At 40.0% G+C, this 26,562-nt stretch overlaps 3 protein-coding genes across 4 annotated transcripts; 2 read left to right on the plus strand and 1 right to left on the minus strand.

Moving 5' to 3' along the window:
- The first annotated feature begins 1,486 nt into the window (after nt 1-1,486).
- Nucleotides 1,487-6,325, plus strand: LOC117373660 (cytosolic sulfotransferase 1-like). The gene is made up of 8 exons (XM_033969739.2): nt 1,487-1,598; nt 1,804-1,942; nt 4,610-4,738; nt 4,819-4,934; nt 5,002-5,128; nt 5,196-5,293; nt 5,477-5,657; nt 5,738-6,325. The coding sequence occupies exons 1-8, from the start codon at nt 1,581-1,583 to the stop codon at nt 5,848-5,850; spliced, it is 921 nt and encodes a 306-aa protein (XP_033825630.1). The 5' UTR covers nt 1,487-1,580; the 3' UTR covers nt 5,851-6,325.
- Nucleotides 6,326-6,458: 133 nt separating this feature from the next.
- Nucleotides 6,459-8,381, plus strand: LOC117373663 (cytosolic sulfotransferase 2-like). Its single transcript, XM_033969742.2, has 8 exons — nt 6,459-6,512; nt 6,639-6,796; nt 6,881-7,009; nt 7,257-7,357; nt 7,574-7,700; nt 7,766-7,863; nt 7,925-8,096; nt 8,159-8,381. Exons 2-8 carry the CDS (start codon nt 6,649-6,651, stop codon nt 8,269-8,271), a joined length of 888 nt encoding a protein of 295 aa, XP_033825633.1. The 5' UTR covers nt 6,459-6,512; nt 6,639-6,648; the 3' UTR covers nt 8,272-8,381.
- Nucleotides 8,382-8,396: 15 nt separating this feature from the next.
- On the minus strand, nt 8,397-25,580 carry LOC117373656 (proline-rich transmembrane protein 3). Of its 2 annotated transcripts, none has more exons than XM_033969735.2 (4): nt 25,123-25,580; nt 15,451-16,273; nt 14,850-15,155; nt 8,397-11,865 (listed from the first exon to the last, which is right to left on the minus strand). In XM_033969735.2, the coding sequence occupies exons 2-4, from the start codon at nt 16,205-16,207 to the stop codon at nt 9,899-9,901; spliced, it is 3,030 nt and encodes a 1,009-aa protein (XP_033825626.1). In that variant the 5' UTR covers nt 16,208-16,273; nt 25,123-25,580; the 3' UTR covers nt 8,397-9,898. The 2 variants fall into 2 exon arrangements, with proteins under 2 accessions (XP_033825626.1, XP_055078792.1); XM_055222817.1 differs by having other exon boundaries at nt 8,407-11,865; nt 25,109-25,580.
- Nucleotides 25,581-26,562: the final 982 nt, after the last annotated feature.

Here is a 26,562-nt window from a genome sequence, read left to right on the forward strand (position 1 = left end):
TTGGCCCACCGGTACTCATCGGCTGCCTCAGGAGTCCCACGAGCCAACAAGGCTCTATAGAAGTCCTTCTTCAGCTTGACGCATCCCTTTCTTCCGGTGTCCACCACCAGGTTCGGGGATTGCCACCGCGACAAACACCACAGACCTTACGACCACAGCTATGAGCGGCCGCATCAACAATAGAGTTGGAGAACATGGCCCACTCGGACTCCATGTCCCCAGCCTCCCCCCCGGATCAGGGAGAAATTCTCCCGGAGGTGTGAGTTGACAGAAGGCAGAAGGCATCTCCGCCCAGCTCCATCTGAACTATATAGGGGCTCATAAAAGAGGAAAAAACTGAATTACAGTAATAAAAAAGTGCCTGAAAACAGTGGAAGGAGGGACCAGGCTTCATCACATATGGGACTGTGGTGCAGATCACAGGAGAGGGATATTGTGTAATAAAGAGGAAATACTTGAGGAGGAGGCCCCGGGGAAGACCCAGGACACGCTGGAGGGACAATGTCTCTCGGCTGGCCTGGGAACGCCTTGGGGTCCCACCGGAGGAGCTGGAGGACGTGTCCGGGGTGAGGGAAGTCTGGGAGTCCCTGCTTAGACTGCTGCCCCCGCGACCCGGCCCCGGATAAGCGGAAGAAAATGGATGGATGGATACTTGAATGAGTGCCAAGAGGGGTCATCTGCAGACAGAACGAGCAGCAAACAGACAGAATTCCGATCAACAAGAAGTGCAGATCAACATGCCAAACCCAAATAATATTGTTGTGGAAAAAATTACAGTTGTAGGTGAAAAGTAATCAATTTACGAAGCTCGGTGAGTTTTGCAATACAGGAAAAAAGGTTTATTGTTTGTTACAGCAGATACAGACGGGACAGGGCCCAGGCCTGCCCTGGCCACAGACTGGTAGCCTCCTGGCCTCTCCCCCATTTCCCCTCTCCCTCTAAGTCCAAGTCTCAAACAACCAACCACCACCCACCCACCCTGAGCCTCTGAGCTCTGACTATTTTATACCAGAATGACAATGCTCCATACATTTCAAAGCAGAGTGACTTTTGTTTCACACCCATATGATAATGAACTTTTACACTTAGACAGGTAGAGCAACAGCGAGTTTCCTGTGGGATGGAGACAGAGCTTCACACAAGTTAATGTCTGGTCTGGGTCTGGCAGACTGACACAGATCAAATGCTTTTTAAATACACAACATGACTATACTTAAATTTCTATCACAAATATAAATAATGTTCTGAAGAAATAGAAAAGAGATTTTAATAGTGATCAGGTATTGACTGATCTTTAAATCTTTCACTAATCTGATCTGGTGCCATGGTTTTACGCACCATTCCTTTGTATTCATTGACTCACTTGTCGACATGGTGCGTAAATAAATGACTTGATAAAAAGTGCCTGAAAACAGTAGAGGGAGGGACTTGGCCAGATCCCTCCCTCTACTGGCACTTATTCACATATGGGACTGTGGCTGAGATCACAGGAGCAGTGAAAAGAATAGAAAGTCCAAAGAGAGGTCACCTGCGGACAGAACAAGTAGCAAACAGACAGAATTCCTTAAGTGCTGATCAACATGTCAAATCAAAATAATGTGAGTATTATTGCAGCGTTATATAGTACAATAGTCGTTTTTTGCATAGGAAATCATTGCAGTTTTTACCTTGCAAGAACATTTCTACTTTGCAAAATAAACCAGTGACTCCGGACAAAGCTGGCTGTTGTTTTTTTCAGATAGGGTGTTTTAATCTCACTATCGTTATATTTCTTCTTTTTTTTTTTTTTCCATTTTACTTCAGGTGGGATCACTGCCTCGTCCACAGCTTTTTGACTTTGATGGAGTTGCAATGATCAAGGCTTTTACAGACAACTGGGAAAATGTGCAAAACTTTCAAGCTCGACCGGATGATATAGTTGTTGCAACATATCCCAAAGCAGGTACAAATAGATCGGGGTGTCCAAACTATGGCCCGGGGACCAAATGTGGCCCTCAGACCAGTTTTTATTGGCCCTCAGGCCTCCTGCTGAACTGGCCCAATTGATCATAAGCATTACTTTTTGCAGCAAATTAAACTATTTCTACCACTATAACCTCAAACATCACGTTGCATTGTGATACAGAGCTAAACTGAATGTGTTTCAAGCCTTTTTAATATACAGTGGCTCTGTCAAAGCTGTGTAAAAAGCACTGCACTGCATTGATCACCGGTTTGTGGCCCTCCGCTTCGAATATGTTTTGAGATGTGGCCCTCGATAAAAAAAAAAAGTTTGGGTACCTCTGAAGTAGATGTTTTACAATGCATCTTTGGTATACAAAAGACAGTGGGCAATAATGTATTTCAGTTTATGTATTGAACAAAAAAGCATTGGTTACTTGGACTTTGTGCATATAATCACATTTGAAACCTATAACTGAATTTTAGAGTCTGTAATTACGCAATATAAAAAAAAAAGAAGCAGGAACAAAGTCCTCACTGCTATCAAAAGTAACCAAAGACTCTTTCAGTTTTGATGCCTAAAAACAAAACTATCTTATTAAGGTTGATGAATATTTCATGGTCAGTCATATTTTTTTAATGCAGAGCCAGCAATAGCCGATAAGCGCTGCAGGTGTTTGAGGCCAATTTTACATTTTTACCCAAATGATGTAATATCACTTTACTAAAACTTTGCATAAGCTTTAAGGCTGATTGTCAACAAAGTGCAAATATTAGCCCAATATATCAGCTGAACAGCTAATATTGCACCTTTGGAACCAAGGTTTTGTGGTTATTGATGCATTAAACATTAAGAAAATGCTATAAACCCAAACATAATTTTCAATTCAATTCATTTATTTTTGTAACGCCCAAAATCACAACAACAGTTGTCTCGAAGGGCGTTCATGTTTTGGTTGATGGGGGAAACCGGAGTACCCGGAGGAAACCCATCCAGACACGGGGAGAAACATGAAAAACTCCACACAGAAAGGCCTGGTGACCCGGGGATCGAACCAACCTTCTTGCTGTGAGACATGAGTGATGGCACTCAGTCACCGTGCCGCCAAGACACAAAAAACAAAACAACAGGAAGAATCAGACACAACAAGAAAAATCAGACACAACAGGAAAAATCAGACACAACAGGAAAAATCAGACAACATAAGAAATCGGCCAGGAGACCAGACGAGGAGGAGGAGAGCCGGGCGAGGAGGAGGAGAGCCAGGCAAGGAGGAGGTCCAACTGTCATCGGGGCATCTGAAAGAGATACACTCCACAGGGGGAGTGGGACAGGGGACAACATGTGAATAGCATTGCTGATGAGAAAATAGGGCAAAGTAGAGGATAGTGCTCAGGTTGCCATACTTCCCCCAGCTAGTTACTCCTACTGCAGCTTATCTTATCCCGGGTTTTAATAACCCTAACTCCCTCACTAAGTAACCTGGTCATACGCTAAACCGAAGAGGAAGGTTTTAAGCCTGGTCTTAAATACAGAGACTGTGGGGGCCTGTTTAACATCAGCAGGGAGTTGATTCCATAGCACAGGAGCTTGGTAACTGAATGCTCTCCCTCCCACTGTACTTTTGGACACTCTAGGAACCACTAATAGTCCTGCATTCTGAGAGCGGAGTGCTCTGTTTGGCTGGTACGGGACAATAGCATCTTGCAGATAGGATGGGGCCATACCGTTTAGGGCTTTGTATGTCAGGAGGAGGACTTTGAATTTGATTCTAAGCTCGACAGGAAGCCAGTGCAGATATTTTAGTACAGGACTGATGTGGTCTCTTCTTTTAGTTCCTGTTAGGACTCTGGCCGCTGCATTTTGGACCAACTGGAGGCTCCTTATAGTACTTTTGGGGCAGGCGGCAAGCAGGGAATTACAGTAATCAAGTCTGGAAGTAACAAATGCATGGATGAGTTTTTCAGCATCGTTTTTAGGTAAAATATTTCTAATTTTAGTTATATTTCGCAGGTGAAAGTATGCGGTTTTACAAGCTAGGTTTATATGGGCTGTGAATGAGAGATTTTGATCAAATAGGACTCCAAGATTTTTTACAGTAGGGCTAGAAGCTATATTCACATTGTCGAGTGAGAATATCTGGTCTGACAGAGAATCTCTTTGACCTTTGGGACCAACGACAATGACCTCTGTTTTTTCAGGATTTAAGAGCAGGTAATTCAAGGTCATCCAGGTTTTGATGTCCTTCACACAGGCACTGAGTTTATCTATTTGATCAGTCTGATTTGGTTTCATTGATAAGTACAGCTGAGTGTCATCAGCGTAGCAGTGAAAATTAATGCCATGTTTTCTGATAATGTTACCCAATGGCAACATATACAGAGTAAATAGGATTGGACCAAGCACAGATCCTTGTGGAACACCACAGGCTACTTTAGAACAGGGAGAGGTGCTCTGGTTTATACTAACAAACTGGTACCTATCTGATAGATAGGATTTAAACCATTTGAGGGCGGTCCCTCTGATTCCAATGTCACATTCTAACCTCTGCAGTAGAATGTTGTGATCAATGGTGTCAATAATGTTATAAGGATGTTATAAGGATTGTGATTGATGAATATTTAAACGAAATGTATTAAAACATACACTGTCCTTGTTTTTCTTTAGGAACAACATGGGTCTCCTGCATACTGGACCTGCTCTATTTTGGACAGACAGCTCCAGAGCGGCAGACCTCCATCCCTATCTATGAAAGAGTGCCCTTTTTGGAAATGTCCATCTCTAACCCTGATGAAGGTCCTACTTAAAAAGGATTTTTCTGACTTAAAATCATTAGTAAATTTATTATAATGCATTTATGTATTATCTTTGCCCAGGTATCAACTTAGTGGGAGTAGATATGGTCCACAAACTCACCACAACACCACGTTTAATTAAAACTCATTTTCCAGTACAATTTCTTCCGAAGTCATTCTGGGAGCATAACTGCAAGGTAAGATATTTAAAGCAAAATGTTTCAAATGTAACTGCTGTTAATGTAGATTTGATTTGCTTTGTAGATTGTGTATGTGGCCCGTAATGCTAAGGACAACATGGTGTCCTATTACCACTTTGATCGCATGCTTGCAATCCATCCTCTACCTGGAGAATGGAGTGACTACTTCCAGAGATTTTTAGATGGACAAAGTATGAAAGCATAAATTATATTTTGATGTAAATATAAAGTTTCTAATAATTATGATAATGCTTGCAGTGGTATTTGGATCATGGTATGACCATGTAAACGGCTGGTGGCAGAAGAAAAAGACCTACTCAAATCTGCATTACATGTTTTTTGAGGACCTTGTTGAGGTATAATTACTTTTAATGATTTTTGCATCCATATCTCTCAAGTTTTCCTCTTCGTCTGGTAGCTGAACCCTCATTATCCCACTACATCTATTCATACTATCTTTACTGTTCTGGCATTTCCAATATATATTTTGATTACTATTCATTATTTATCATTATTAATTACTTATTGTGTACTTGCAGAACACAGAACTGGAAATAAATAAACTGTGCAGCTTCCTTGGGCTGTCAGTTAGCCCAGAGATTGAACAACACATCACAGGCCAAGTCCAGTTTGACAACATGAAGGAGAACAAGATGACCAATTACTCCACATTAAGCGGTGCAGTTATGGATTTCAAAACATCTCCCTTCATGAGAAAAGGTAACTCCAATTCATATGTGTATTAACTCTAATATATTAAATATATCTTTTTCCTGAGCTGAAATTGTATTTGTGCACAGGAAAAGTTGGTGACTGGAAAAATCACTTCACTGTGGCCCAAAATGAGAAGTTTGATGAAGATTATAAACAAAAAATGAAGGACCCGTCGCTGCAGTTTCGCTCATTTTTATGAATGAAAACATATTTGTTAATCTTTGCCTCTGTAAAGCAGCAACGTGGGAGAAGTTGGGAAATCACCACTGGGTGGTGCTCTATACAAACATTTTTACAATTTTTTTTATTATGATTTTGAAACTTGATTAGCCATCTCCTGTCCTTGCAGTCAAATGCAATTAAAATCCCCCGAAAAATAAGTTACATTTTTACATTCAGTAACAAAACGTATCCTAACCCTAACCCTAAATGAAGTAATAGTAATCTGTTATCATCAATATTTCACACAAATATAGTCAAACAGACTGTGTGCTAGATAAAAATTGATTCTGGTGATAATTGTATTTTGTGTTAATGGATTGTATCTTGAGAATGCATTATGCCTTAAAAACAATATCATGATGTCTGAACTTTTTTCATCGAGATCTGCAGTAGAAAATGACAGCTCTACAGTCACAGTGGATTTGATTTAATGCTACTTAAATGAATAAAACTCTTTACACTTTACAGTGATTGGGCTGGATGTTCTGTGTAGGCTACTTTAGGGTGGTTTTGTTTCACACTGATTGGTTGATTTTCTGTTACAAGTCTCCTTGTGTGTGAACATACACTGAAAACACCCACTTTTAGGATCCGGAAGTTGCACTTCGGAGATTACAAGATTTTTCTGCAGCACAGCAGGTACGTGTGATTTAGCAGCGATGTGCGCATTAATGTGTCTTAAGACATCTGCACGATTATGTTACGTATCGTTTGCCTTTACGTACATCTACACATTTAACATAATTGTGCTTTTTTAACTTTCAGGCTTAGTACAATGTCACAAGTGGATAATCCACAACGACCACCAATGATAGACTTCCATGGAGTCTGTTTGAGCAAATACTTCACAGATAACTGGGACAATGTAAAAAACTTTAACGCCAGACCAGATGATATCCTCATAGCAACATACCCCAAAGCTGGTAGAGTGCATAGTGACCTTTGCACTGTCAGTGCACTGAATGAGTCCTGCAGTGGTTAACGTTTTGTGATTGTTCTGACTGTAGGAACAACTTGGGTGTCTTTTATTATTGATCTCCTGTACTTTGATCAAACGTGCCCTGAACGTCAGATGACTGTGCCACTCACCCAAAGAGTGCCTTTTCTGGAAATAGCACTTCCTTCCCAACCATCAGGTGACAATGTTTTGAAAGAAGCATTGCACTTCACAAAATAGCTACAGTAGCTAAATGCCTTGTAGTTTACAACTGAAGATTTTGCATTGTGTATTTGTACTTTTATCTAGTTGCAGTTGGACTAGTTGTGTTATTTTGTCTGTTCCTGGTCAGACAAAATATTTTGATTTAATTGAATCATATACATGTTCCATCATTGTCAGTGTGTGACTTTGACCTGCATGTTTTGTAATTTTCCCTCTTAAAGGAAAGGAGTTGGCCGACAAGATGATCACTTCTCCCAGACTCATTAAATCTCACCTCCCCATCCAGTTCATACCCAAGTCTTTCTGGGAAAACAACTGCAGGGTAAAAATCATGCATTTAGACATTTCATTTGTTTGCACTGTAACATCCAAATGAGGAATATTTGCTTAAATGTAGTAAACTCCTCTGATTTCTGAACAGTTAGTTATAGAAAGTAAAATTAATTCTTAGTTTACATAGAATCATTATATCTATTTTTTCTCTTAACATCTTTTGTTTTACTTGGTTTGTAACAAATTATCTAACTCATTTGGACAGATAGTGTATGTGGCCCGCAATGCTAAAGACAGTGCTGTATCTTATTATCATTTCACAAGGATGAATTATGTACAGCCTGAACCTGGAGACTGGGGAACATATTTAAATAGCTTCATGAATGGAAAAGGTGGGTTTGCTTTCAATTTAGTTCATGTGTAATTTGATGCATAACCAATATGCTGACTTTTTCAGTGGTGTTTGGGTCCTGGTATGACCATGTCAACAACTGGTGGAAAAGGAAACAAACATATCCAAAAATTCACTACATGTTCTATGAGGACTTGATAGAGGTGAGATGTTTTATTATTAAAATATATTAAATGAATGCATTTAATTTTCCAATCTACACAGGACACATCAAGAGAAATACTGAGAGTCTGTGACTTTCTAGGCCTCTCTCCTTCAGCCGAGGAACTAGACAAAATCAAGGTGACAACAATGTTTGATAATATGAAGCAAAACAAGATGATCAGTATCACATCTAAAATGATGGATGAGGAGGTGTCTCCATTCTTAAGAAAAGGTAACAAGAGAGTTAACAGAAATTAGTGCCAAATGTAACACTACATTTTGTTTAACTATCAGGGAAAGTTGGTGATTGGAAGAACCATTTTACTGTGGCCCAAAATGAACAGTTTGATGAAGACTACAAGCAAAAAATGAAGGATTCGCCATTGTTTTTTAGGACTGAAGTTTAGCTTTGGCATTAGCCAAGATTGCACCTTGCACTTATGAAAGTGGTGCTAGATTTGGGTGTGTTTTATTATGCATGCATTGTGGAATAAATGTGATTATATGATGAATATACAACACAGTTTTTTTCTGTATGTTTATTTCAATCAAACATAAATGCAGCAACATTAAACAGAAACTGAATGAACTGAACAGATCTAACACTGTACGTCTGCACTGACCACACTGACAGCATCTCTGACAGCGTTTCTATGGCACATCCAGGTGTTTGGGTGACATCATCTACAGGTCTCTCTCCTGCTGCACAGTTAAGAGCAAACAGCAGGTACAAGCAGGAAGGCTCACTGGAATGTAAACAACACAAGGCCATTAATGCAATTACAATTCAAGCATCGCACAGGGACAAACTGGCCAATCTGGGGGATGGCTCACAGAGGGGAAAAAGGTCTTATTCCAAAATAAGGTTTATCTAGTTTGTTTACTAGTAGTCAAAATACTGTACATTATATTTCATAACAAAGATCCAAGGCAACAACTAACAATCACACTGTAAAAACAAGCATCAGTAAATGATGGTTCATGAGAAATAACACACAATGATAGGACTGAAGAAATCTAAGCAGGAAAAAATCAACTCTTTATTAAGACAAAGTCTAAATAACTTTTGTTATTTAAACAATACTGAGCACAGCCCAGACACCTTTGACATAACCTATACAGGCCTTTCACTCCAGAATTCAGATTGTCTTTCACAGTTAGGAGGATTACACCCATATCTTCAATAACTTCTCATTATGTACAAAAATAACACTATTTACATTGTTGCATGATTTATATTTTTTTTAATATTTCTGTGGAGTGCTCAGGCGTATAGTAAGTGCTGTTTCTATATCATGCTATGGTATTACAGGGCAGCCTTTCCTAGATGTGCAGCATTTACAAGATCACATTGCTATAGAATATATACTGTTTAACATACTTTTCCCAAAATGCAGTCATAGGCTTTAGTATTGTTAGGTAGTATTTGCAAAGTACTGGGCAAAACTGAGAGAAGACTTCTTTTTCAATGGCTGTGTGAATCTTACTATTTTGTGCAAAGGAAAGACAGTATATAACACGATTATATTCAGTTGTGCTGTAGTAAAGATGTTTTTGTTGTGTGTAATGTCCTGTGCCTGTGTAACCATCTGCATAAAGACAGACAGTGGCAGCATGTTAATGAAGAACATAAACCTGATCTGATAAAATTATGTGTCAACAATATATGGCACATTGTCAATAAGCAAACAAAAACAGGACATGAATCTCCTGGATCTATGCAGTGTACAGTATAGAGATGCAGTTTTGACAGATAGATATGCATATATTACTATTGTTTAAAATACTTCAATGTCCCAGTGTCGTATGATACCAGTGTGAGATGCAGCTCGACAGTTGGTCAAAGGTTATGTCATGTTTTACTCCCAGAGTAAAAGTATCATGTTTAACATCTGCTATGCTCTGCAAAAAGTTGAAAGGCAGGTTGGTGATACTTTAAGTATCCCACAATTGCTTTTGGATATTTTACCACCTAAAATAATTGAAAGCTAATAAAAGCATTGTTAAATGTGTTGGAGGTTCCCATGGTGTGGCTCATAGGTCAATGATCTCACTGCTCACACTGGCAGAGTCGTCATGTCGGCACACTTCAAGGTAACTTCGCGAGCCTGCTGGACGTGTAGATCGACGGTGCCCCCTGTCTGAGTCTGGGGTAATGAAGGGCCTTGTGTCGTCCACTACATCCTCCTCCAGGCGTCCTGATGACGTTCTGGATGGACGGAGGGACACAGGGCAGGACACAGAAGATGGAACACTTCCCAATGCTCCTGCCCATTTGTGCCCCTGGTGAGAAGGTGTAGGGGGCGCTGTGACCTGCCTACTGGGAACACTGCTCATAACACTGCCCCCTAGTGGCATAGATGACTCTGTGGCGTCACTACTCTCAGAAAGCTGAGGGTCACTGTTCCTGCGTAGCCATGGGCCCTGGCTGAGTCCCGAGCCTGGGGAGGGTGTCTGAGAGAGTGGAGGGTGGAACAAACTGCCTCCTGTCACCAGATGTTCTCTATGCAGCGCCTCGTCGATGCTGCGGGTCAAATCGATGGGGGACGGGGGTCTCAGATCAAACTCATAAAGAGAGACTGAGGTGTCTCTGTCTATGTCCTGGCTCCCACTGACAGAGCGCTGAGGGGGTCGAGTGAACTGCTGCAGACGGAGCTGAGATCCAGAGGAGTCATCAGAAACACCGCGCTCTGCTGAGTGAGCCCTGCGGTTGTTGTCTTTGATGGGTCCTGTTGTGGCTGGGGTCTGGTTCTGGTTCCTGATAAGGCTCTTACTGATGTCGGCCGCAGAGCGGTCCTGCCCTGCCCAGTTATTAGGCACATCCCCTTGTGCTGACCCTACCCCATTACTCTCAGACTTTCTGCAGGGCTTTCCTTTCAGGCTTTGAACAATCTTGGACCAGCAGGTGTGTCTCTGTGCTGACGCAGTGGACTGCCCAGCAGAGGACATGTCTCCTGCACCACGTCCATCTGTCCCTGCCTCATCTCTGCCCCGAAAGCTCTGAGGCTTCCAAAAGAGCCAGGAGGCTAGCAGAAGGAGAGAGAAGCCCCAGGCCAGCTCCAGAAGTCGAGCCCAGAAGTGCACCAGCCACCACCCCCAGTTAAAGCGGGTCCACTCCCCCAGCACCCCATAGAGCCAGAGCGTGGCATAAGCATGCAAAAAGCAGCACAGAGCCCCTAAAACTGCACACACTGCCAACACTCTGCCCAGAATGACCACCAGCCTCCTGCTCCCAGTCCAAGCTTTCCTCCGGGACTCATCAGGAAGTGCTGCATGAGGAAGATGAGGGCAGCGAATCTGGGGGAAAATGTAGCACAGAAACACAAAACAGACAGCCAACCCCCAGCACAGAGACAAAAACTGCAACGTGACTGGTACCACTGGGGACAGGGCTGGTGAGAGCAGGTCAGCCGCAAGGAGGAGGGTGCACTGCAACACAGCCAGCACAGCCACCAATGGAGGACGCTCAAGAGTAGGAGGGAATAAACTCACACCTGCTGCCTTCATAGCCAGTATCGGCATGGTCGCTTGAGTCCACACCAGTAAGTGTAAAGGGAGGTTGTACAGGGCTATGACTGCAGGACGAGGGAGGAATTTACGTGTACCATATGGGTCAGTTAGAAAGAACGTAGCTCTGATGCCCCCTGCTACAAACAAGAGAATGTTAGCCAAAGCCAGAGCCCCGTGATGTGGGCAGTTAGCACCAGGAGAAAGGGTGAGACCAAGGGCAGCCCCAGCAAACAGGAGCAGGAAAAGGCTGGCTGTTCCATAGACGTGTAGCTCCCAGACAAAAGCCAGAGTCCGGCTCAGGTCTCCCCAATACAGGAAGGTTCCGTTGGCTGGAACTATAGTGGGAAAGGGGCCTGAGTTTACCGTCGGAGGGTGGTGCGGGCGGCCCACAGGGTAGGAGCGGTTTCTAAAGCTTACAGCAGTCTGGTATGTGGGACTCAACCGTGGCCTTGTCCCGGGTGCGACACCAGTGGTAAGAAAGGAAGATGTCCCTGAAAAAGAGAGACTCATTACTGTAGTTATTATATAGTAATACATACACTAAGAACATGCCACTAGAAGGTAGTAGTGATTAGAACATTGGTAACTATTTTGTGCCTCCTATTATTGCCAAAAAGTAGATATATTTTATTTTCAGACATCTCTCATTACTAATCACATCCCAAATACAGGTAAAACCAAGCTCATTTCAACACAAAGTAATGGTAGTCCCTTTAGTAATTTGATTATATTCTAGTTCTGAAGATTTTTCTATTCATGAAATGTCCAACCTTATCCTATTTTTCATTTTACCAGAATTGATACTGCATTTTGAGACAAATTCTAATATCATTTAGCATTAAAGTGGCATTAAAAACCCTTGTCCCTTTTGCAACCATGGGGCACATACCACCGCAAAAAGCCTGCCTCTCGTTCCAGCCTACATTATCCCTTAATTGTCAGTGTATATACTACACTACTCAGTTAATTGCAACAGCACAATTCCTGCCTTTGTCAGGCCCACATGGTTGATACAGATATGTTCTCATTTTGTTCAATATGATGATTTGACAAACAGATTCTTTTATGAATTTTTAAAAATAAAATGTCAAGGGGCGGCAGAGAGACATCTTAAAAGATGGACCTTTAATTTGCATGTCACTGCATTCGGCTCACAAATCTGCATTCCCGCTCCATTGTATACATTCCAATCCGCCAATGTTTGTGAAAGATACACATGCCAGATTTCACCTATCTGCACTTTTTTTCCAGGTCAAACTCCCATTGGCCCTCATAAAAATTGAAGTTTGAGGTGCCGCTATGGAGCTGTCTTTCAATATTTTTTCCCAGGGTCTCTAGGCGTAATTTTCATTAGTCCCTCGCCAGGACAATTCTTGTCTCTCAGCTCGGCCTAATTACAACACTAAACAAAGTACACAAACTACATTGTATTTCTTCCCAATGAATACTCCTATTTAGATTTGCATAAAGCGTTTTCTCAGACGTAAACAAATGTCTGAGATAATCACTCTTGTATAATTTAACATGTGACATAACTTGTCTTTTTGCTCACTTCTTGCTAGTGAATTAATTGGATTACATTATATAATTAATAAGAGCATCTTTGTTACATAACCATAAACTGTGTCACTTGAACTATCTGTTTGAAGCAGGTATGTTATAAAAAGCTAAATAGAAGACAAGCAATACAGTCTATCTTCTTAACAAAGCTTCATTGACCTGATTTAATTTAACTCTAATTCTAAGTTACTAAAAGGAATAATTATATTGTGGCTTAACAGGTTCTGCCCTAAAACTATTCTAAACAGTCAGTCCTGTCCCATAGTCTGACATAGAGTTATTACTGTTTACTGAAAGCACTCCACCTTTTCTTATGCAATGGAAACACCCACGAGAAGTATAATCATACAACCATTCATAACCTTAAGGAGTATTGGGTGGTACCAGACTGTAAAGATAACAGACACTTTTAAAACATGATGCAACCATTTCACATTTTGTATTCCGTGTTTGTGTACATCAAAAATGTAGATTAGACTAAAATATGGAAGAGAAGGGGCTTGTATAAGAATACTTCTAAACTAAAGGAATAGAGAAACTTGCTGTGAAAGTTATAATAGAATGGGTTTAATATAGTAGCATTGACTACACGTACACATTAGTAAACTTAACTCAGGTGTGATGGATGTTGGAAGAACTCATTCAGAGTCAAACAAAGTGTCTAATCTGTGTCCCAAACACCATAAAACCTGACATACAGACTATTAACGACTCACTCAGACATGTGTTTCACTTCCTGTCTCTCTCCCTCACTTTCCCCATCCCACCCATGACACAGGCCGATACTGCGTGCACATCACAGCCACTTTTCTTTATTTGTACAGAGGTATGTCTGACTTCCTTCCCAGATTTCTCCCTTTTTCAGAAGTTAACTCCAGACTTGTTCCAGATGTGGTGATCGAATTTCACAGCTGGATGCATTTAAACTTTCCCCTATCCTTGACACACACACACATATCCCCCCCCCCCCCCCCCCCCCCCCCCCCCCCCCCCCCCACACACACACACACACACACACACACACACTGCTATGGCTGCTGCATGCCCACAAAAGGCAATGGACTTAATGTAAATATCCTGTTTCACCTCTGAGGGCAAAGAATCACATAGATGTCTACATAGTCAGATTTTTACTACTCAGTAGAGCTACATATTATATTACGTACTCTCAGATAATATTAGAACAAATTTAATGAACTGGTAAGGTACATTTTATAAAGATATAGAATGCATATGAACAATATATCAGCCAGAACAAGACCCCAACTAAACCAGTTTCTTATAATATTCTAACGACTTCTTTACATTACATTAAATATAGTATAATTTGGGAACCACTGCTTAATATTATATTTAGAAAAAGTATGGAAATAACAAAAAGTGAATAGGACTTGACAGCTCATTACATAAATTGATATATACATTGTAAAAAAAAAATGCCTCTGACTATGGGACGGAAGGTTTTAGTCATGATTAAGTTGTTGTCGTCACAGTTCTAGGCTACTTGTCATACATTTAATTTTCCGTTTACTTTTTGAACTACCGTCTCTGAGTGCCTGTGTTTTTATGACCACATTCCCACTCCCTACATTTGTAACAGTTTCCCCTTATTGGAAATTCAGCCTAAACGTCTACTCCCTCATCTGCAGTCACCATGAGCTGTTTTGCTCATATGCACTGCTCCAGTCTGTCTCTGGGTCCACCTGAAACCTAATGCTCCCCCTATGTTTGCTTGGTCTACCCACATATTCCACAAAGCATCCACCCCAGTTTCCATGGATCATTTTATCTTTCTATCTTTGAAGTTGTTTCCAGGATTCCAGTAAAGAGGTTGCAGCTGCTTAAATGATTAATATGGCATCTCAAATCATAAAGCTAAAATCAAAACATAAAGCAAAAATCTGTCTTCTCTTACCTGTCCTGGTTAACTGAGGACTTGTTGGATTCATGGATGGTCTTGTTGGGGCAGTTTTGTTGGAGGGATTGAATATTTTGGGCAATATTTGTACTGCTCTCCTAGTAGTGGTTGAAGTAGTAGTAGTAGTAGTAGAAGCACTTGGTGTTGTCACTTCTATTGATGTGGTTTTCAGATCAGTGATAATGTTGTATCTTGCGGTAGTTTCTTGCCTTGTAGTTGTTGTTGTGGTTGTTGTAGTTTGTGGAGCTATTTTTTTTATTGTTGGGCTTATGTCAGATGATGGAGCATTGGCAGTTAATTCACCTACAATCACAATATATATAGAGAGGTCAATATTACACAATAAGAATAATTCACAATGTAATTGTAATGTAAATTGTCAGATTTAAAGAAAGCATCTGTTCATTTGCCATAATAACAATGTAAATAGTAAAAGTGTTGAGGCTGATTAACCAGCAAAATTGAACAATAATTTACAAAGGAAATAAGGGTCTGGAGAGATATTAAGTAACTTCAAACACACACAGCAAATTTCACCTTTCTATCACTTCATTAAACCTTCCAAAAGTCTTAATTCATTTGATATCTGGTATCTCACCTGCAAACACTACTATTTGAGGCGTTGCTTGCGTCACCACAGGAGATTCTGTTATCCTGTCTTCTTTCTTTGCTGTTGTTGTGCTTTTTATAACTTCAGACTTCTCTGTCAATCGTGTCAATGTAGACATATCTACCACTGTTGCCAATGTCCCTTCAAAGGGTACTGTCTGTACTGGTGGTTGGTACTGCGCCAGTCCACTTCCATATGTTCTTGGAGGAGGTACATTTTCATCTTTGGTTGTTGGGGCATTTCCTGACCCCAAACCTTGCAAATCTGTGTCAAGTCCTTTATATGTTGCTACAGTAATAGAGGCACCATCCAATGTAGGTCGAGCTATAGTTGTTCCCTTTGTAGTAGAATCTAACTTAGCTTTAGCGCTGATGATAGCTAAACTTGCTGTATCTGTCCTTGGTCTTGTAATGCTGGTTTGGTTTACAATGGGACCACTGCTTGGGTTTAATGTTGATTTTATTAAAGCCCTTGAAGGAGTAGTGGGATGTGCCAATCTCGATCCTGGCTGTACTGAATTGGATAGCCCATCTCGCAGTGTAGCTCTAATAGGGACATCGCTGCGCCCCCTAGTGGGAAAAGGGGGCCAGAATCGTATTGTTTCTTTGGTGGGATGTGGTGAGGAAGTCCCAGATTGGTTGAGTGAGGAGGAGAAAGAGGAAGAGGTGCCTATGAGAGTCTGTGCATTTGAAGAGGCAAGAGAGATGAGGTAGAGTCCCAAGACAAATAGCAACATTGACGCCATGGTCCTCTATGGTCTGACTGGTATTTCTGGGTCCTGGATGGTCAAGACATGTTTCCACTCCTGTGCCTGATGAGAAAAAAGAGAGATTGTTAGTACAAACGTAAGGATCATTTGCCCACTTCTGTTTTTGTTTGTTAAAGGTGAATTTGCAACTTTTTGCTGAACGGCCCAACACCTGCTTGCTTTACCTGTAATATTCCACAGTATGGCATTAAACTTATCTAACCCCATGGAGTCAAGAAAGTGATGCCACAGGTTAAATCTGCTGAGAGACGAGAGTGCTCACAACAAGAAAGAATACATGTTTTATTTTTGAGAAATAAAAAGCTTTAATTGAATGAATTCAAGATATACAAGACAAGAGACAAGCAGGTAGATGACCCCCTTGAATAGAAAAGTTACATAACGCATCTTTAATAGTTGTAGACCTTTCACAACACCTGCAAAGTACACTCGGGCTAAATTGATGCACAGACACAAAAATTACTCTTCACTGACTATTTTTAGTTTATTGTCACACATTGCCTATCAGATTTTGAGTAACTGTTGTCAATCATAGCAATTCTTCAGACTGAGTGCACCAGTAAAGTAGGTGGATGTAGAAGATGTTGAAGTGACAGAGACAGAGGACAATAATTTCCAGTAACAATCTGCAGTGACGCACAGGGAAGACATGCAAACTGCAGCCAAAGAGAATGTGAGTCAGATGGCCAGAGGATCGAAGCCTCATCCTCCTTGCTGAGACCTGAGTACTTGATGAGTACAGGGGTAGAAAATAGAACAGGTGGTAAGTATTGGGCAGTTTCAGGGTCAAGTCAATGAAACTTTCACAGGGTTCTGCAGCATGACACCAGACGTAACTGGGGTGTGGTGAAGTGTATGGTTACATGGCACATGTCTGGCCACATAGCTAAACACAAAACAGAAGCTCATATTTTAAACAAGTAAACAAGTTGTCACTCATTGCAAAATATTGTCACATTGTGAAAATACAAACAAATGCAATTTTCTGGACAGATTTATTGTATGCTTTGAGCCATAAAATATTCCTGAATAACTAGCTTCTATTTTGGTGGCACTATATTTATTACACACTATTAAGGAGAGACGAATTGTAAAATTGGCACATTCATATCCATTGTTTATATGGCCTACTGCTGACTGATTGATGCATTATTGGATCAGTATCATCAGTTATTATCAGCTTGCTACTATGTAATGCTACTAATGCTAAAGCTATTTACACTAGGACAGCTGTGAGTAGATTTGAGATGTGACACAGACAGCCCCCAGACTCGGAACTATTATGCAACTGCACGAGTCATCCAAGCACCCAGCTGCCAGCCGCATCCTCTGGACCATCACTATCCACTCCCCCTTTATGATTTCAGACTGCACTTATATAAAGCTCTGCCTCCTCCTGTGAGTCAGAGAGTGAGACTGCCCCAGGGAAGAGCAGTATAATCGCGCTGAAACCTCACCAAACACAGGGAAGCACTGGAAATAGAAATGAATGCCTTTGGGGATGTTTAGTCATTTGCAGAGGTGGAGGATAACTAGATACCTTTATCAGGTACTGTGTAAATTGTAATAGCTGTAGTTTTACTAGTAAATTTCAAGTTGTAAAACACATCACTGGATCACTGGAAACAGTTTAAAGAGGGGATAGTGTACTTCTATTGGGTATTAACTCACCTTGTTATATTTTATTGTTTTGAAAATGCTATATTAGCTTAAAACACAACATATTAAGATTTTTTTATAAGTTTCACTTTTATTTGGCACTGAGTCTGCCCTTCCTTTGCTCTTCGTGTTGTCACTCCCTCTTCAGAGTGCTATCAAAATACAAGGAATGTGCATCCCGCTAATGAATTTACAATTTTGCATAAACCCATTCTTTAATGGACTAGTTCTGTATTTAAGACAGTACAAATCAGGTACAGCACATCTAATAGCTCAATAAGGGAAATTATTACAGTAATATAATAGTAATATAATTGTCAAATATATATATATATATATATATATATATATATATATATATATATATATATATATATATATATATATATATATATATATATATATATATATATGCGTGTGTGTGTGTATGTGTGGGTGTGCATGTATAGGTAGGAGTGTTTGTGTGTGTGTCTATATATATATGTCTAGTAAGCAAAAACTTTCCATAAATCTTGTGTGCTTTATGTTCTACTTGAGTAAGTAGTTAGAGCTGTATTACTTTATTTCTAACTGCTCTATGGGCACACCAAAGGACTGTTTGCAGCTGTATAGTTACAGCGCAGATAGCTAACATGTGAGTATTGAGCAGGTGGAGAGAAAGAGGTGTTTTGCATCATATGTTTAGGTGCGTGTAAGGGGTCAGTCAGCACCAGGAAGTCACAGAACCAAAGTATGTGGGCTATTTGGCCAATATTAAAGTCAGTCCTGCTTGTAGTCTGGTAAACTCTTGCACAGGAAACGTATCCAGAGAAAAAATCTGCCACATCACATGTTCACAACTTTCACAGAAAACACTGCATCATACGATGTACTCAAATGTATGAAAAATTGTAAAAGCTATCCACCCCTGCACATTCTGTCAAGACCTTCTGTAGTCTAACCAGTCATTGTTGGCCAATTCCACTGGAGATTAGTCTGTGTTTTTTTTCTTCTATCATTTCCTGTTTCCTATTAAACTAGAGGTACTTCACGTAACTATGTAGTTGGTTCTGCTTAGGATTGAAAGAGGCAGAAAAAGAGAGATAAGAACAGAGGAGTTGGACGCAAGTATGAACAGATAATCTTATGCACAGATAATCTTAAATGAAAAGAGCAAGTGCTATTGTGTAATGTGACAGTAATTGGTAGATAAATTAGATTAAACACATGGTATCTGATTTTTTTTTTGTATTTTGAAATTATTTTTTTTTAAATTCTACTTAGAGATTAAAAATGAATTTTCTAGTCAGAACTTTACTTGAAGAAGGCATGCTGCTCCTCATGTTGTTGCTGAGGTGTGCAGTCAGTTGTGCAGTCCTTGGCAGACAGTGTTAAACAGCACCTCTATTGAGTAATGTCTTGAGTAAACAAACCCAAATCTTCATCCAAAGTAATCCTAGTGAGCCTATGTGCTTCAGTGAGGAAAACAGAAACCAATGGGATTTACAGGGCATCCAGCCAAACAAGAAACTGTACGGACAACATATACTAAGAAGTAAAGGTCTGAAAACATCAACATTGCAATACTGTGGAAAATCATACTATTATGTTATCTCTCCAAATTAAAAAAAAGTGCTTAGGTTAGATGAGAATAGCTATGAACTAAATAGTAAATTACACTATGAAAGTTATAGCAAGAAGTAGTAATAGTAGTAGATATGTATATTCATGTAATTCCAAGTTGGTATTTACAGAGACAAGATAAATGTGCAATTTGTAACTCTCAATATATCATAGAATATTCCATGGCCCTAATAGTTTAGTTTTGATGTATTTTATTAGAGACATTTTCCTATCCAACAGTTTATATTACATTATAATAATTTTACCTTGAGCTACTATTGAGGAACATGAGGAATTTGAGTCATTCATGAGCTAATATGGTCATGTCTTTTCTGTGTGGGTCCCAAGAAATCAGTATGAAGAACTTACAATTTACACTGGGTCCCATAAATGGCTTTACTTCACTGCGTTTATAGACCCTGACATTGAGTTTCCAATAACATTAACATAAACAGTGCAGATGGCTGTATAGGTACACATTCCAAGTAATTCAACCTGTCCTAACAGCAAGCATAAAACGTACTTTATTCAAAATAAATTGGGGGCACTATATCCATGCATTTTTATATTTGGAGGTAATGGTCATTCATTTTCTGCACAGGTTTTCTAAAAATGTTTCAATACAGTAAACACGTTTAGGGCTTTGGGGTAAAGTGATAGAAATTGTTGTAGTAGATTTAATAGGGGTACGATGTAACCTTTCTGGTGAAGTGTTTGCCACCTGCTTGTCTCCATGGAGATGTTATTGCTTTGCCTAGAATGTGCCACAGTATAGCATTAAACTTGTCTATCTTCATCAAGACAACCAGGTAAAACCACCAGTAGCAAGGCAACTCTGTTCACAGTATGAATGCATGTTTTTAAGGTATTTTGGACACCTATAATATTTAATGTCATATTGTAGAACATTCCAGGCAAAATAATAACATCCATGACACATCCGTTGAAAAAGTACATAGTGCACCTATAGAGAAAATCAATCAACGTAGCTGTTGAAGTTACAGTGGGAATAGAAGTTATAGAAGCATAACTAGATAAATATAAAGTAGCAATGTAATAGCAAAGTAATAGTTGTAGTAGGAGTGGTAGCTGTGGTAGAGTTTACTATGACACGGAAGGTGCATTATTCAGTACTTTTACATCTACTTCACAGTAAACATGTTTTACTTTGGTACAAATTTTATATTCAGTACCTCCATCATATCTAAAAAGTACTCTGTATCATACTTTCCGCCATATCTTTATAGTGATCCCACCCCATTCATTCCTGACAGAAAAAGCAGATGGGTGCACACTCACACACTATGTATTTTTATCAGGCTTTGCCCCAGAGGCCAAAGGTCACATGGCTCTATATTTAATTTTCTGGGTTGAGCATGTTGTATAGATGTCGTCACTTTCTCACACACAGTAAATCCTTTATTCAGACAGGAAATGCCAATGCACAATGTCCAGTGGTACAGCCGCAAGCTACAGCCACTGGATTAGACTACTACTTCTCAACGTTATTAAACTAATCAAGCCAGAAGTAGTATTTATCCTATTATGCAGTACAGATGAGAGTTTGCTGTAACTGAAGTCTGGCTTTTCTTTTCATATGGAATTTCGCAGTGCAATGTGCCCATTAAAGTACCAGCTATACACAAAACAAAACACAGAAGGCTAGGGGTGTGTTTGGGCCAGACAATCCTTTACCCAAACCAGAACTATTTGTAATTTAATGTTTATTCCATATACTGATGATGGCCTATTGCAATAAGTTTCTACTATAAAGGTTCATTATCTATAAATGCACTGCTATAAATGTCCCCATAATACACAGAGACAATAACAATATGGCTTAATGACAAATTTTCATATAGTGATGTTTCATGGTGCAGTGGTGTTACAGCTGCTCAGGGCTCTCTTTGCAGATGTGTAACTTGTTTGTGTGAGGTAGAGGGCAGACACAGAGTAAACCAGTATACTTCAGTCAGTACAGAACGCGCAAGGAAAAAGTATGGGTGGGTATGTGTGGTTGTGCTGGTATGTGGGCGTATGGGGGTGGTCATTGCTCTGACCGTTGGAAATTCCACACCTTGGAATAACATACAGTATGGATTATCAAAGATACAGTATCTTCTTGTTGACTTACAAAATTATTTTTATTTTTTGATTTGTCTAAATTTGGGCCTAAATAGGATAAAATCAGGCCATTTTGCAGAAGGGCCTGTAAGGGAGTATTTTTATGCATTCTAAATGCATGTTTCCATTGTCTTAAGAGTAATTGCAGTTGTGGTAGTAATAGTAGTAGAAGCAGAGAAAAAAGTGGTAGTGGTAGTAATATTATATAACACTTCATATTGAGTACATATTTTGAATTCTTCTTCCGCTCCTGTGTCCTTGTATTGTCATAGTTCTTAATATATGTGCTAGAAAAGGTCAGCACCTAACCTTGACACACTGGAATTTGTGATACCAAAACTTTCTCTTTCCAAAGCAATTCTATTGAAGCCACCTCTAACCTGCTCCTCTGCTGCTCTATGGGGAGTCCCTCCTAAAACTGCTTCCCACACACAGCTCAGGTCAGGTCACGCTCGAAAGAAGTGAAGAAGATCCAGAACCAATCGCAGGGGCTTTTGATCCCTAGTGGAAAAACGGATGTCCAACTTAAAAGTGCTGAGACCAATAACAAGCAGTTTGAGTGACGCTCTGCCCCTGTCCAGACTGCAGATCAAAGGCTAAGGGGTCAGGAATCAGAGGTGAAGCTTGTACCCCAACTCCTACGCCCTAGTGCACATATGGTAGCACTCATCTATGGTATTGACATGTTATCCTAATTAGCTTTCATCTTTTTTCTCCAAAAGGTTGCTATTGTAAACAGTCTACCTCCATCCCCTCCCCTTCAGTCCTTTTATGTGTATATTTTTTTTTAGATATTTTAGTGATTTCTTAGCAGTAATAGTTGATGATGTATCCAGAGAATTTAATGACCAAAGGTAATAGTTATAGTTAATCACCATTTCACCCTTTAAAACCTATGCATGACAGCTCTCAATTCAATTTTGTCTTAGTTATATAATACATTTACAACTTAAGCTGCACAAAGTGCTTCACACAAAAGTCAGCAAAAAACGAAAACGATACATAGGCAAAGAACAATAAAGCAATACAACAAAAAGATATCTTGTCTAACTAGAATTAAATGCCAGGGAGAAGAGGTGGGTTTTTTGTGTATTTTTAAACTGTGCTACAGACTGCGAAGATCTGACAGGCAGAGGGAGGCAATTCCATAGTCAGTTCCATAGTCTGGGCGCTGCCACAGAAAAGGCTCTGTCACCTCTGGTCTTGAGCCTGGCTTAGGGCACAGGAGCTGGTCAGCTGACCTCAGAGCACTGCGTGGGGTATAGGGCTCTAAAAATCCCTCAAATAAAGAGGACCCAGAGAGTGCACAATCAATAATATCTTGAATTGCACCCAATAAGGAATGTTGGTTGCACAGTGCAGGCATGATGTGGTCTTTGTCAGCAGACGAGGTGCAGTGTTCAGGACATTCTGAAAGCACTGAAGGGAGCTCTGGTCCAGCCCCACATACAAAAAATTACAATAATCCAGACGCGATGTTACAAATGCATGGATTGCATTTTCAAAATCTGCAGGGCTTAATTTTAGCAAGGAGCCTCAACTGAAAGAATCTGGACTTTATGACAAAGCTAAATCCACAATCACCCTAAGATTCCTCACTGCAAGACAACAAAAAGAGGACAGAGGAACAATCACAGTCATGCCCAAGCAGCGGGTTAATGTGGCCAAACACCACAATCAATTTAAGTTCAGGAAGTTTGTGCTCAAGCTCTAATCTCAGCATCCTTGTTAGAGATAGATCGATAGGCTAATATTTGTTTTTTGGTGCATCGGCTATTGGTCTTCAATCTCCAGCAGAGGCCAGTACTTTGTTTGGTTCAATCTGCTCCCCAAATAATTCATATTTGAACAGTGCAGAGAGATAATTGCACAAAACATGACTACACTGCTCAATTAAAGGTTTATGGTTAAAAAATAGTTTGTAGTAAATTTCAATTACAGAAGTTGGTGAAAATAATCTAAATCATTCCTACATATCTGCCCATAAATATCAGCAGAATTTAATGGCCATTGGTTTCTCTGGATTCTAAATAATTGGTATCAGCATTGATCATGAAAAAACATGGTCTATCTCTAACAGTACACATACTATCCCTTCACTTTACATGTCAAAACAACAATCTAAGTCTGGCCTGTCTGACTTTATCTCCAAAACATAAAATAAGTTAATCTAATGTAGACCTGTGAATATGTCAAAGCATGCATCCATCCTGATCACAAAAACAACCTTAAGATTTTCAGCTTCAGCCTCTTGTCTTTTCGAAGTTCCACCATAAAACACAATCTAAACATAGACAACAATGACAACTTTGTGAAACCAAACTCAAGTTTAAATGCAAATTGTTACATTAGTGGTCACGTAACTGTTAAGCCATATAGCCACAACAAAAGATATCAGGAAAACACATTACAAATATTGCCTCTCATTAACGTCACCTCGTTAACCTCCATGCTCCTTTCATTGTTACAGCTATTTTCAATAAAATGCTGCAGTCTTGGATGTGCTATGTTTATGTCTAAGTTGTAAGAGACACAATGCTATGATACTGATCTTCTCTGCCCAATAGCAACTAAAAACAATTATTATTATTCTTCAGTCAATGGCAATTTGGTTATATGAACAACAAGGCAGAAGATACTTTGTGTAGACCTTATTTTTTTGAGATTTGCACCCACTCTAGCAATCTCTTGAGTAGCTTGTATATTTTGGACTGAATACAAATGCTTAAGTAACTGGAAGAAATGGCTAACAGAGCATAGAGCCACTTAAGTTTAACATGTCATCATAATAGCCTAATTTAAATGCTTGTTAGAACTGCTGTTTGAATCATGTTCAAACAGCAACTGTAACTAACAATGGGAAGTTTAGTTTTACATACACAGAGTTCAGTCATTTGAATACAATAATCTTACAGACTATTGCTTTGAATAGAATCTAGATTTTTTCCCCCTAGAGCAATCATTACCTTATTATGAACCTATTAGGGATAAATCCAGACCAAACCAATTGGACCACCTGTCTTCTGTTTGGTGGTCTGTTTTTCTGTGCTAAGATTGACAGCTGCACTTGCATCAGAAAACAAATAAACAATAAACAGGCTAAATAGGAGACAGCTGGAGAGGAACTGGCACTTTCATATTGTGAAGGATGTGTTGATAACTTTTGTGTGACTTTTTGGATTTTAAAAATGCACACCTTTGACTTCAGATTGTTGGCTTGTTGTAAATTATTTATAGCAATGTAAGGATGAGCTGGTAGAAAATTAACAGTGTTTTGGCAGACCCAGACTTAAGCTGGCTGAAAGATAAAGCAGCACTATCTATCAAAGTGCTATGTGCTTTATTTGCCACTCAAGTACAACATAATAAGCTCAGGGATGCTATAGTAGGTGTAATTCATAGTGGCCCCTCAAGTGTCGCATAAATTAGCCATTAGCCCAGTTGTGAACCTGCGTCAAACGCTCATTCACGGCACAGGTACGTCTTCCTCACCTTGCCAAACGTACCTGCTTCTTTCTCTGTGCCTCCTGATCTGATGTCGTCCTTTGCAGCAAAATTCAAAGCTTCGAGGTCGTATTCACGCAGTTAATAACGCGATCCGCTATCCGTCCTTTTGCCGCATAATCCTACTATTTGGGGGGTTAAAAACGCTCCTCTCTCGACGCACAGGCAGGTTGCGCTTTGGCTTGTTGTACCGCTGCCAGCTCTGTCTGTAGCCACGAGTCGCTAAAATGCACGGCCCCCTCTACTCTTCCATCCATACCCACAATTCCCCCTCCCTCGTTTTTTCTTCCTACAATCGGCTTGCCTGCCTACTACCTACCCACCTATCCACTGGCTATGCATACGTCTGCCTGGCACGTCGAGAATTACGCAACGACAATGCGTGGAGCTGGAGCTTGCAAGAACGAGAGCGCCTTATCATTGACTAATCTGTAAAGCAATACAAAGCCGCCAAGTTGGTCTCGTGGAGGTGTGACGACACAGCCTGTATCACAAAAAGCGTGCGTTTGGTGTTCAGTGCAGTGCGTAAAGCAGTTTGGATGGTAATGGTTTTGTATATTTGGGAGTGCCATGTGCAAATAATGGCAGCTGATGGTAATAAAGCAGCAGGAGTCTGGAGCTCAGACAAGCAGGCACATCTTTGTCCCATGAAACCCTAGCTCATCTCCTCTACAGTACTGTGTCCTCTATCAGCGTTTGTAACAGAGTCACCCTGAACCAACATGATACTGTTTTTCCTCCGCTGCACAAAAGTCCATGTCTGTCTTCATCTGTCACCCGGGCCCATATCTGACTGAACTAAACAGACGTGTTTGTGCATGCAGAGTATGGCCAACTGGGATTCTAAAAAGTAGAAGATGAAAGTAAACTAGACATCAACACGCCAACATTAAAACTAAAAACACTGAAATATATTGCTCCAATTGAAAAGAAATCATTTTGTCACAAAGGTGTACATTTGCCTTAGATCCAGACTGGTTCTTTGCATATTCCCTATGTAGAAGATCTCTTATCTTTATATTGGAGAAGCTAAGTGCAAAAGTAAATTGCAAGGTCTGTGGGTTTGTTGTTTTTGATTGTGACATCCAAAAAATGTTTACATTTATATTAGTAACAGTTATTTTACATCAGGCCTATTTCAGCTTGTGACCCTCCTGAATTCTACGGTTATGTGGGTAATGTTTTGATTTTGAGTACATCTTGTATGATAAAGTGTGTATTAATGTCACTGTTTTCTTAAGTCATGTTCATTGGTTCCAAAAATAGCTGCAGCTCAGAGGATTGCCTTAATACCATTACATTGCACTGAGGCAGCAGACACAGTGAGGAAAGGACAGCACAGGTGGAAACTCACTACTGCTCTGTTGTGTAACCATATTATTAACATGGATTATGAATCATATTATTATACATGATTAAAAATTGTCTCTTGAAGATATTCA

Source organism: Periophthalmus magnuspinnatus, chromosome 7 (genome assembly GCF_009829125.3).
Source record: "Periophthalmus magnuspinnatus isolate fPerMag1 chromosome 7, fPerMag1.2.pri, whole genome shotgun sequence".
In the NCBI taxonomy this organism is placed as follows: domain Eukaryota; kingdom Metazoa; phylum Chordata; class Actinopteri; order Gobiiformes; family Gobiidae; genus Periophthalmus; species Periophthalmus magnuspinnatus.

Excerpts from the sequence above, each read along its gene's own strand:
- LOC117373660 (XM_033969739.2), top strand. Across the intron at positions 1,943-4,609 it reads TGCAACATATCCCAAAGCAG|GAACAACATGGGTCTCCTGC; the intron begins GTACAAATAGAT and ends GTTTTTCTTTAG. Across the intron at positions 5,294-5,476 it reads TTTTTGAGGACCTTGTTGAG|AACACAGAACTGGAAATAAA; the intron begins GTATAATTACTT and ends GTGTACTTGCAG.
- LOC117373663 (XM_033969742.2), top strand. The coding sequence starts at position 6,649 with ATGTCACAAGTGGATAATCCACAACGACCACCAATGATAGACTTCCAT. Across the intron at positions 7,701-7,765 it reads TAGCTTCATGAATGGAAAAG|TGGTGTTTGGGTCCTGGTAT; the intron begins GTGGGTTTGCTT and ends TGACTTTTTCAG. Across the intron at positions 8,097-8,158 it reads GTCTCCATTCTTAAGAAAAG|GGAAAGTTGGTGATTGGAAG; the intron begins GTAACAAGAGAG and ends TTTAACTATCAG.
- LOC117373656 (XM_033969735.2), bottom strand. The coding sequence starts at position 16,207 with ATGGCGTCAATGTTGCTATTTGTCTTGGGACTCTACCTCATCTCTCTT. Across the intron at positions 15,156-15,450 it reads TCAAATAGTAGTGTTTGCAG|GTGAATTAACTGCCAATGCT; the intron begins GTGAGATACCAG and ends TTGTGATTGTAG. Across the intron at positions 11,866-14,849 it reads TCCTCAGTTAACCAGGACAG|GGACATCTTCCTTTCTTACC; the intron begins GTAAGAGAAGAC and ends TCTCTTTTTCAG.